Genomic DNA, 12116 nt, shown 5'->3' on the forward strand with positions numbered 1-12116 from the left:
TTTGAAGGTGTCCTAGCATTTATGTTTTGCTACTTCATAAAGGACATGTTGAGTACCACTTTGCAATGTTTTCTCTATACTCATAAACAAACAGTTGCTTTCAATGTACTATTATTCATGATCCTTTGTTTGAGTTACTCTTCATGTTATAACATAATTGCTAAGTTCTATTGATAGAATTATATCTATCATGCCTATGTTTAGAGTACTTTGATCCCGGCTCACAATGGTTTACAATGCTTGATCAAGATTGTGTTGGCTGCATGTCACCTTAAAAATTATTTTATTAGCACTTACCTACTCGAGGACGAGCAGGAGTTAAGCTTGGGGATGCTTGATACGTCTCAAACGTATCTACAATTTTTGATGATCCATGCTTGTTTTACACCAATTTATATATGTTTTGCTCATACTTCGTTGCACTTTTATACATTTTCCGGCACTAACCTATTAACAAGATGCCACACTGTCAGTTCCCTGTTTTCTGTTGTTTTGTATTTCAGAAAAGTTGTACAGGAAATATTCTCAGAATTAGACGAAACAAAAGCCGAAGTCAATATTTTTCCGTAATGAAGACATAGTCTAGGGGGGGGGGTCGAAGAGGAGCAACAGGGCGGCCACGCCATGCCTTGGCGCGGCCAGGCCTGGGCCCGCGCCAAGGGGTGGTGTGCCCCCCGGGCTCCACCGACCTCACCCTTCCGCCTATTTATTCATGATCTCGGGAAAAACCTAAACACCCGAGCCTCCATCGAGGAAAAGTTTCGTCGCGGCCGCCATTGCAGGCCCTAGCTCGGGAGGGTTCTGAAGCTCTTCCCGTCACCCTTCCGGAGGGGGGGAATCATCGCCGGAGACATCTACATCGCCATGCCCGCCTCCGAAGTGATGCGTGAGTAGTTCATCCCTGAACTACGGGTCCATAGCAGTAGCTAGATGGTTGTCTTCTCCAATTTGTGCCTCGAGTTTAGATCTTGTGAGCTGCCTATCATGATAAAGATCATCTTTATGTAATGCTACATGCCTACATGTTGTGTTTGTTGGGATCCGATGAATATTGAATACTATGTTGAGCTCGATTATCTACTTGTTATATGTTATTTGTGATTTTGCATGCTCTCCGTTGCTAGTAGATACTCTGGCCAAGTAAATGCTTGTGACTCCAAGAGGGAATATTTATGCTCGATAGTGGGTTCATGCCTCTAGTTCTTTGGAAGAGTGACAATAACTTCTAACTTTGTAGATGTGTTGTTGCTACTAGGGAGAAAACAACAATGCTTTAACTAAGGATAATTATATTGTTTACTTTACACACATTGCTTAATGCGATAATCTGTTGCTTGCAACTTAATACTGGAAGGGGTTCGAACGATAACCGGGAGGTGGATTATTAGTCACAGACGCAGTTGGATTACGGTCTATGTATTATGTTGTAATGCCCGAATGAATCTCATAGTAATCATCTTGTCATGTATGGTCTTTATTCTGTCAGTTGCCTACCTGTAATTTGTTCACCCAACATGTTATTTATCTCTATGAAGAGACACCTCTAGTGAACTGTGGACCCCGGTCCTTTCTTTTACACTGCAAATACATGTTCTTGTTATTGCTAACTCCCCCGATAACAACTCTTTTACTGTTCTCTTTAATTCCACTACAAAAAAACATCATCTTTTCGTACTATACGATTAATCCTTTGTGTTCAGCAAAACCGGTGAGATTGACAACCTCACTGTAAGTTGGGGTAAAATAATTTGGTTGTGTTGTGTGCAGGTTCCACGTTGTTGTTGACACCGGTAGTGCGCCCTGCCACAAGTCAGCTAGCAACACCTTCAGAAGTCACGCCTTTCTCCTACTGGTCGATTAAACCTTGGTTTCTTACTGAAGGAAAACATGCTACTGCGCTCATCATACCTTCCTCTTGGGGTTCCCCAACAGTGTGCAATTTGTGCTCATCACTTGCCGACACCACGCCATCCACACGGCCGAGGAAGCCGACCAGCACAAGAGCCCGTGGCACGCCCGCCAGCCAACCTGACTCCAACCGTCTAGGGCCGCCGCCCCAGCTTCCAACTCTGCACACATCCAAACTGAGGAAAAACGAGGACTTTGCTGTGAGGACACCGAACTCCGACCGAGGAGCCGGCCGGCCATCGCACCCTTGCACCGCCGCAACCCCGACGGGGGAAACTCCACCACTAGTACGGCAACCCACAGCCGCCCAAAGATCTAGGGTGAGGATGGGCTTGAAAGGGGCCCAGGGCCCCTGCCTCGACCTGAACTCGTGGTGGCCAGATCTGGCGCACAACTCCACCTCGCGAGGACCCTACCAAGCCAGAACGAACGGGCACCGCCGCCAGCCGAGTAGTTCTCCGTGTCGGGCCCCACACGCGCCGCCTTCACCTTCACTAACCCGCCATGGCCCGACCTTACACCGCTTGCCGCCGGAACCACTCACCGACCGCCAGGTTCCGCGTCACGGCCACCACGCGAGGGGGTAGAGGGCCCAGCTGGCGCCGGCGCCGCGCGAGCTTTGCCCGGCGACGTCCTCTGGCGGCGGCGAGGGGAAGGAGAGAGGGGGGCGAGAAGGGGCGTCGCCGGGACTCCCGCGTCGCTCGCGGGAGCGACCGAGAGCTAGGGTTTTCCCTTGCTGGAAAACGTCCGAGTCCTTCGATTAAATTATAGACGGTCTAATCCCGCGAAATAAGTGTATGGAACACCTGAAAATCCTAGATCAATCAGTCCACAAACAAAAGGTGTCTCTCTGAATGTCTTCATCTGATTTTTCCGCCCGCCGACTCGTAGAAAAATGTTCAAAGCTCCACATACACTCCACTCGTTAAAGTCTCCAACAACCGGCCAAGGAAGATCATGATAACTGTGCATCTGACACAACTTCGTCCACATGAGATGACGATTCTTCACCCTTGGCTCCCCATAGACACAAGTTAACCTCCATTATTGCAGGATGTCATCCGAAGATTTAATCAGCACACCAATGAAGCGTCTATTTGCCTCTTCCACCACCACGGTTAAAGATTCATTCCAATAAAGAGCCAGACCACCACTCATATCATCACTGTCCAACCCTACAGATCCGCGAAGTTCAAAATGACTTCGTAACCTCTTCATATTTTCTAACTTTTGTCTAGTTTCACAAAGAAAAACCATCATGGGGGAATGCGACTGAACCAAAGTCGCCACATCACGAACTGTCAGAGGATTACCCCCTCCTCCGCGGTTCAAACCTAAAAAGATTCATTGATCCGGGCAGCACTCCTCATAGGATCCCACCAAAAAAAAATTGCGTTGTTGCTCTTCCCCTCTCCCCCCTCAGTTACAACATCTTCAGTTTCCAAGTTTTCTGTGCCTTTTTCTTATAGTATACAAAATAGGATTCTGGATTGCTCTTCATTTCGTTCAATTTATCCCCTTGCTTTTCAACGTATATATATTAATCCGCCTTGTTTACCTATTTCTTCTACAATTCACATGACTCATTGAAACTGAAATCAACTTTCTCCTTTCTACATTTTATCTTTACAACAGTTATCATGTATAATGATTTGTTTTTGGTCGCTACTCTCCTAACCGACGAGTCGGAGAGGATACGAATGTCCATTCACCCTACCACTAACCCGTGCTTTGTTCTCTTTGGATCCCTCTTCAAAGGAGGACTTGGAGGGATTTTGGATTTAAAGCACCGGTCTGGAAGCTGTTCAACATGTCTTTCACTACAGGAACTAAGGTTCCAGGCAGTATTGCATTCGGAGAAACTGTCTGCCCTTCTAGAATTCGCTTCCGGTTTGGATCAACATTCATTGGGTTCTCCTCATCATCTAATCCCTCCTCATAAGGATATTGTTTTTCAGTTTCCACACTAAAATGTCCAGCCCAAGACCCTCTGCTTTGTCCACCCCCGGAGCCTCTTCCACGTCCTCTACCACGTCCATCAGTATGGCTGCTCCAAGTGGCTTTCAGGTCCTTTCAACACTAGTGATTCTGCCGGATGGATACCTCCATCGCCATGTTCCGTACACAGGTGGCCAACCATCCCACAAACTGCACACCGGTCAGGCAGACGTTCATATTTCACCTGACGTTTCTTTTCTCTGATCATGGATACACAATTTTTCAGCGGTTTCGTAACATCACAAAGAATCCCCGCTCTGAATTTTTTTCCAGAGAAATCATTAGCCACTAGTTAGCAGTCAACACCTCTCCAACCTTTAATGCTAAGGCCCCAACCATGGTCTTAAAGCCATCCGGGAGATCATAGATTTGAATCCAGATCTTGAAAGTATTCAACTCATTTTTTGAGGGTTTAGTGAATCCATCATAGACCGCCATTAACACAGGATGCCCTCGAAAGGTCCATGGTCCTCCCTCCATTACCTTGTCCCAATCACCAAGGCACGGAAATTGCATAGTATACGGATTGCTATCAAGCGAACAAAACTTAACCACTTGCGCAAGATCCCATGCAATCCTCATGTTCTTGAAGAACCAGAAATCGTTGAATTCGCGATCAGTACAAACCCTAGCGTTGGCTAGCCATCTTGTCGCTTCCTCCGGCAACGGAGCTTCATCTTCGTACACCACATCATCTAGGTCCTCTTCACGTAGCCCAAGCCTCTTCATCATCACCTCCATATCATCCTTCTCAGTCCTGCCGAAGCCGAATCACTTGGCTCCATCCGCCAGAGCGCGCACGAGAAAATCGAAAAGAACGACACCCTTCCAATAACCCTAGGACTTCCGTGACACCCCAAGGCTGGGCAGCAACGCAGAGGTTGCCCCTTGATCAGCCCGAGGGAGAATAGGGAAGGAAGCAGGGTCGGGGATGGGCAGATATGGTCTCGACACCGACGGGATCAGCGCGAGTAGAAAACACTAACGAGATGGAACTATCATCGCCACGTTTTGCTTATTTTCAGTAGTAATAATATATTCAGGTGGAAATAACTTTCGTATGAATTGCACCTGAATTTGAAATAAGGCAAATGTTACAGTAGACATGCTCTGTCTATAAACGATGACGAAGCAGAGTCAACAAGGCATCAGCAACCCGATCACCGCACTGGAGTTGCCCAAAAGCGCCGCCTGGCCTAGCTACAAAGGCGCGAACACCGCCTTGGCAATGACGTGCGTCTTCTTCCTGCCGAGCCCGAAGCCGAAGATATGGTTGACGTACACGTCCCCGTCCTTCACCGTCGCCGACGACCCGACCCTGTGCGCCGGCCCGACGTACCGGCCCGTGACACGCGCGGTGTGCCAGTCGTCGGAGCTCTCGACCAGTCGGGTCGGCATGCCGGCGACGGCCAGCCTCGTTGGGGAGAGCAGCTCCAGCCCGTCGCCCCTCTTCAGCGAGCCCAGCACCTTCACGACGCTCACAGCCCCTGCCTTCGGGTCCACCTTGAAGAGGTCACCGCCGGTGGTGTGGATCACCAGGAGGTAGCCGTTGGGATGGTAGACGATGCCGTTGAGGCCGAGGAGGTTGTCCAGCGTTCCAGGACGCTGGGTGAAGGTGGCGTTCTTGATGGCCGGGAGCGGCTCGCCGTCCGGGCTCACCTTCCAGATCTTGCTGCCCTTGAGGTCCGTCACGTAGACGTTGCCATCCTCGTCGGCGGCCACGTCGTCGGCGAATGACGACTCGCCTGCGCGCACGCGGATGAAACAGAGACCAATAATCGATTAGTAAGCACTACGAGAAAATACATAGTGGCTCATGAACCTGAATTAGTGTAGGGCCCTAAAATTCGTATTTCTAGCGTTTGAATTTTTTGAAAAGAAATTCTAGAGTACGGATAAAGGACATATTTTTTCATACTCGAATTCAAAATTATGTAGCTTAGCTGAAAACAGCAAGCATCCTCCTCCCAAAATTTCTGTAACTTAAAAATCGGACAACTATGTAACTTAAGACCGAAGTAAGTTACATCAGGTCCAGAAGTATCCATGCCTAAAATTTCCCTTTACTAAGCACTACTCGATCTTAGAGCTAGAGGTAATTCAACCGATCAAAAGCAAAACGTCTGTATCATGAAGCTTGAAGCAGAGGAAACGAAACTATACTGTTCGTAACAAGAGCATCGTAAGTTAGATCGACCACCCATGAATGAAAACTCACGCTGGAATCATTTCCGTACAAGATTAATTCCAGAAATTCATCCTTGACAATTATTTTTGCTGGTAATTGCCCCAGCTGTTCAATGACGCAACAAACAGCATCTAGTTGCTAGTCTACCTGTAGATCTGTACTGGGGGATCTCTGTTTGGTCCTTACCTGCTTTCCCTGATCATGGCAACAGTTTGCCCCCTAGGGTCCATCCGCCCATGGCAGCATCGCAGCTCAAAAGAAGCCTGGTTTTTACGGTGGAAAATGTATTGGTAGCCTGCCCTCGTGGGCTGTTTGATTTGTTCTGTGCTAAACTCTGTCGAGTGTCGAGCGAGGGCAGGATCAGTACCTAAAATGTGATGGCTGCTGTCTCCATTATGTGTTTGTCAGAGAAACTATGTGAAACTACGGTGCTCCGTACTAGTCCTGTACTACCAGTAACCTCAATTCAGGGACTTGTGGACCAAATTAATGCCCATGCCGCCCAACCCATTCATCGTCCATTCTCCCATGGAATGTCCGCATCTCATTCCCAACGGTTCTCGATGGCGACGGCGCAGAGCAGGGCCCGTCGGTCAGTGAACATCCTAATTGATCGGACGGCTGGAACGCAAAGAGATTCGCGTGGCCGAGAGAGGCCGTCGATCACCGGGGGAAGAAGACAGACGTACCTGGCCCGTCGAGGCGGGCGAGGAAGATGCGGCGCCCCGAGCCGAGGTCGTACGCGCCCACGGCGGCGTACCCGAACCGCGGCGGCCGGTCGGCGTAGGCGACGAGGATCCGCCGCCTGGGCGCGTCCACGGCGAGCCCCAGCGCCACCCTCCCGGCCACGTCGGGGTCCGCCACGACGACCCGCTCCTCCACGGTCCCCGCGCCGACGCGCACCTCGGCCACGCCGGCGCCGAAGAAGGTGGAGACCAGGAACCGCCCGCCCTCGGCGTCCCACTTGGCGCACTCGTGGAGCCACCCGTCGCCCGCGTAGGCGATGCCGCCGGCGGTGCTCTCCAGGAACGCGACCGCCGCGGCGGCCGCCAGGGCCACGACGGCGAGCGCGGTCGCGCAGAAGCCCCGCCCGCCCGACCCTGCCACCGCCGCGTCGGAGCCGCCGCGACGGCGCCGTCCGCGGCCACACATGGCGGGCGACAAGATCCGGAGAGCAGACAAGGGGCTTGACCTCCTTCTGGTTTCGCGTGTTCGCTCGTCTGACCGGCTGCCTTGGTTTATCGCAACGAAACAAGCCAACAAGGTGTAGTAGGAAAGAAAAGCTGCGTTTTTTTGGTGGGGTTTTGGTGGCCGTTTGGCGAGCGGCACGGCGTGCTTTTCTTTGCGCCGGAATCTTTCGTGCTCTGCCACTACTGGAGCAACAGTTGAGATTTGATCCATAAATATGATGAGCTGGGTTTTGGGGTCTGGGCCTGAAAGGGTCGTGGATGTACACACACGATGCACGATGTTCCCGTGGAGAGATGGCGCGTTTTAAGTGTGGCCAACATTTCTATTTTAAACATAAGGTTCAAAGATCCTGATTTTGAATTAACAAAGTTTATTAACCAGTCATGAGTACAACGATAGATGGAACGTAACAACTGAAAGAGAAAAAATACTCAGGATACCAGCTATAACAAGATGGTGAGGAGCTAAAGCCTAAAAGAAGGAAAAAAAACTACAAGGCGGTTCAAGGCTCCAGATGAACACTGGCGGCTCGACATGACCCTTCAAGCGTCGAGACACCACTCTGAAGGACTGTACCAACTTGATCTGCCACCTTAAGCAATGCGACTCGCAGAAGATCACAACCACTCAGGAAACCGGCTAGCTAAACTAGTGAGAAGACGAAACCTCCATACCTCAAAGGGGGAAGCTTCAAGACAATGTCTCCAGGAAGGGAAACGGCGCTCGGGAGCGTCTTCGTTGTCAGCACAGCAAAGCCATGTGGTGCTTTCGCGGAAGCTTCAACACCCACCCCAAGAGAAAGCCTATGTCTTTGCACATGCAAACAGGACGTACACCAGCTGCTGAGAAACACCCACGTCCCTCGTGCCAAGACATCGACTCAGACAACCCCCCTAGGCTCAAGAGCGTCTGTGCAAACAGGAGGAACACCGTTTATAGGAAGCCGGTCCCAACCTGGCATGGGGCATCAACGAGTAGGAATTCCAAGGGGGGTGGCTCGAAGATATCACAAGTCAGAGGGCAGTAGACAATGCCCCGAGGCAAGCAACCAGCAAGAGGATGAGTGTCATGGTCACACCTCCAAAGAGGTGAACGACGTCCGAAGATGTCAACATCGCTGGTAGTGGCCGAAGACTTGCAGAGCTTTCGCCCACACACCATCGAAATCACTAGCATCCCTGCTAGCAAAGATACCAGGCAGTGACAAAACCAAATCTTCCACCAGCGCCCCCACAAAGCAGTGATGATTGGCCTACCTTAGAGAGGCGAGCTCGAAGAGACCACTGCCTCAACGGTGGTCCGATCTGGCTGGCTGGGAAGTGCCCCAGCTATCCCGCCAGCCATGGAACCCATGCATGCCCCAAACCGACTCCCCACAAGAGGAAGCTGAGCAGAGAGATAGCGGACCGCCGCCGCCAACCACCGGGAGAGCCGAGAGGAAGCTGAGTGGAGAGATAGCGGATCGTTGCCGCCGCTCGTGCGTGGTCACCACCAACCCCACACCATATCCAAGGAATCCCACCACCCCACGCTCTTCGGTGAGACCAGACCCAACCGGTCGCGAAGGGCGAGGCGGAGCAGTAGTACCGGCCGATATCAACGCTGGAGCAGAGGGGCGTCGTCGTCCACCATATGTGTGGGAGCCTGATGTCGTTCCTAGGTGGAGTGGAGCAGCGAGAGGAGCCCAATGCTGTCGGCCGCACGGGCTTCGCCCGGCGGCATCATCCGGCAACGGTGGGAGGGGAGGGGTGGCGGTGACTAGGGTTGGTCGGCCCCAAGTCGCCCTCGAGAGAGCAACGCGAGGGTCATCCAGGTTACAGAGGTTGATGACAGGACCCGGCCAATATTTCTCACTATATATTTACCGGAGGCTAACGAACCATGTGAAACGTGGTCATGGTTACGTATAGACATTTGCATGTTTTAAACACCCATCGGGACCTCCGCACGTTCAAAAACAATGCTGATAGAAAGCTACAGAGTAACAAGGATAATATCTTTTTTTAACAGGGAAAGGCCGATGACCTAGGTACTGCATTAATTCATAGAAGTGGCTTTACATATTACAAAGAGGACTTTCTCAAAGTTCAGAACTACAAGCCAGTTATCATAAAGTGCAAACATGACACAAAAGTGCCGCCGGAGAGGATCAAGGGGCGAGCCGGGAGCTCACATACGACTCTCGAGGGGAGGGCGGTGGACAAACTGCAGTGAGAAGAGAAGGGAAAAGATAGCTCAGTTGGAGCTTTGGATCCATAAGGATAATTTCGAGGAAGCTTGATTTCAACACAAGCTGCTAGCATGCTATATGAACCCGATCAATGATATGTCCTTGATTTCAGAAGTCTAGTCCATAAAGAGGTCGGCGCCCATTTTTAAAAGATCATTTCTGTCTACAATTCTTTTGCAACCCTTTTAGAACTTTTTACCTCTCTTGGTTCTTTTGATTGGGTAATTTTGCTTTTTAGCATAACATGCCGGTCTCACTTTTGTTGTTGTGAGGTAATCCATTGGTATGGTTCTTCTCATCTAAAGATGTAGCAATTCTTGAGACCCCAAGAGCTTTCCTAGAGCTTACAGCCTAGCTACGTAGCATTTCTAACATATTTTTTAGATAATAGGAGTAGGAAATGAAAGTTCTAGATATTACGAAGACTACTCCGAAGAAGAGGAACAGCTTGACAAGCATCATTGTCTGGCAATGCATTCATGTATGTAAAATCCGAGAAAATTTTAAACGGTGGCGATGGATTCCTTCTGCAAGTTTTCTCTCCAGATCCCATCCGGAGATGATGTTTCTCTGTTTCATGGCGGCTCCGTAACTCTGACCACCGATTTGATCGCACGGGGTGAAAGTGTTTGATGAGATGAAGCCACTGACACCTGGTACAATCATCCGCTACAGGCGGGGATGACCATACTAGTGGGCATTGAAGTCCCTGGTATAGTTTCTTCGCCATCTTTTCTTTTGCCTTGACCCCTATCTGCATGGGTAAATCCGTAAATGTTTGTAATATATTTATTGCTTTCAATAATCATATTTGTGCCTAAAAATGATCTTTTTAATTCATTTCTTCATTAACCTATTGATTTCCGGGATCCTCCTGATACAAGAAGATAAGGTGCGCACAAGCATAGTGAAATTTCAAAATTCTACTACTACTTACGAAAAAACTAAAAAAACATTATGCAGTTTGCACTCATCAACATTAATCAAGATGGGTACTACCTCCTTATCCCATGATGGGATTTTTTGTAAAGAATAAATGTATGCTAAAGAATAGAAGTACACAATTAATATCGGGGTTGAATGTGCTAGCTATCCTATCGCGTTAACAAGCAAAAAAAAAGCCCATGTGTATCTATGGCATTAAAAATATTTAATTCCCTGCATATCTATAAAATTAAAATCTTACACTATCAGGATTTCTACCCATGTTGTAGCCCTCTCGTCCTAGACCCTCCACTATAAATTCACCCCTCCTCTCCTCTGTTTGAACTCACCAAAACCTCCCAAATTTCCTTTGCTAGTTTCTCCCTTTTACGCTTGCTTTCGTGAGGTCAACAATGGCTCGCAAGAAGGTGAACCTCCAGTACATTCCCAATGCCTCCACCCGTCGTGGCACCTTCAAGAAGCGTAGTCGTGGCATGATGAAGAAGGCAGGCGAGTTGTCCACCTTATGTGGCGTCAATGCCTCTGTCATCATATACGAAGAGGGTGATTCGGTGCCACAGGTGTTCCCATCCCACTCAGAGGCAGTTGACATCCTAAACCGGTTTAATAATATGCCGGAACTGAAGCAATGCAAGAAAACAATGGACCAAGAGTCCTTCCTCCTCCAGCGCATCAACAAGCTTCAGGACCAGGTGTACAAGTCCATGCGTGACTCCCAGGAGCGCGAGATCAGGCTCCTCCTGCACAAGGCGATGTCCAGAAACCTCCAAGACCTCACGGTGCTCTCCACTGAGGAGCTTAACTATGTTGGATGTAATGTTGATGCGCACCTCAAGAGAATTAGTGATCGCATCACGAAGATCCGCGGGCAGCCGCCGGTCTACAAACCATCTGTGGTGCATGCGCCCATCCCCATCATATCCGATGACAAGAACATAATTGTTCCTACAAATATGCATATGGATCAGGCACCATTCCAGCAGCATGAGGGTTGGCTTAACATGGTGAGCTCCAGAGGAGGGGACCTCGGTGCTCTCGCGTACAATGGCTTCAACGATGGTTGCAATGGTACCTCCGTCGTTGGCTTCAAAGGTGATGAGATGATTCAACCCTTTGATTTGGGCGACGGGTCTAGTTGTCAATGGGGTGCCGCCCATCTCGGGATGTCTTCAAGCAATTACCCCCTATGTAAAGGGGGTGAGGCTCTTCACATCCCATGCAGGCAAGATACATGTGTTGTCTGAACTGGTTATCGGTTTGTCTCTTATGTGCTTTGTTAGTTCATTGCATTGCAAGGGTCGTGTTTCTTGTTAGTTCGCTCTCGTTGTGTCATGTATTGCAATGTTTGAGTCATGTGTCGTATGTTCTATGGGTAAAATAATTATCTATCATTCGCTTTATGAAAACATTTGTCCTCGTTTAAATCCTAGAAACTATAACATTTATGGACCATTTGAGGCTCATCTAATGTTTTAGTGTGGCCTATAAGTACCTTGCCCGGTCTATGAGTTAAGTTGATGCCATTTGCATCCTTTCATAAGATTTTCTTGGTTCTACCACTTAGCCTACATAACATGAGTTTTTGATGGTGAATTGCGGCCATAATTTGTGCATTGTTTAGCAATTGGTCACATTTACTTGATTTTTGGTCTTATA

The 12116-nt window shown here is 49.2% G+C and overlaps 2 protein-coding genes across 2 annotated transcripts; one reads left to right on the forward strand and one right to left on the reverse strand.

Annotated features, from left to right (window-relative positions):
- Positions 1-4952: 4952 nt before the first annotated feature.
- Positions 4953-7451, reverse strand: LOC127295612 (uncharacterized). Its single transcript, XM_051325579.2, has 2 exons — positions 6784-7451; positions 4953-5651 (listed from the first exon to the last, which is right to left on the reverse strand). The coding sequence occupies exons 1-2, from the start codon at positions 7244-7246 to the stop codon at positions 5107-5109; spliced, it is 1008 nt and encodes a 335-aa protein (XP_051181539.1). The 5' UTR covers positions 7247-7451; the 3' UTR covers positions 4953-5106.
- Positions 7452-10828: 3377 nt separating this feature from the next.
- LOC127348948 (agamous-like MADS-box protein AGL80) lies at positions 10829-11704 on the forward strand. The gene has a single exon (XM_051374796.2). The coding sequence runs from the start codon at positions 10853-10855 to the stop codon at positions 11702-11704; it is 852 nt and encodes a 283-aa protein (XP_051230756.1). The 5' UTR covers positions 10829-10852.
- The last annotated feature ends 412 nt before the right edge of the window (positions 11705-12116 follow it).

This window comes from Lolium perenne, chromosome 4, assembly GCF_019359855.2.
Source record: "Lolium perenne isolate Kyuss_39 chromosome 4, Kyuss_2.0, whole genome shotgun sequence".
Classification (NCBI taxonomy): Eukaryota; Viridiplantae; Streptophyta; class Magnoliopsida; order Poales; family Poaceae; genus Lolium; species Lolium perenne.

Excerpts from the sequence above, each read along its gene's own strand:
- LOC127295612 (XM_051325579.2), bottom strand. The coding sequence starts at position 7,246 with ATGTGTGGCCGCGGACGGCGCCGTCGCGGCGGCTCCGACGCGGCGGTG. Across the intron at positions 5,652-6,783 it reads CGCCCGCCTCGACGGGCCAG|GCGAGTCGTCATTCGCCGAC; the intron begins GTACGTCTGTCT and ends GCGTGCGCGCAG.
- LOC127348948 (XM_051374796.2), top strand. The coding sequence starts at position 10,853 with ATGGCTCGCAAGAAGGTGAACCTCCAGTACATTCCCAATGCCTCCACC.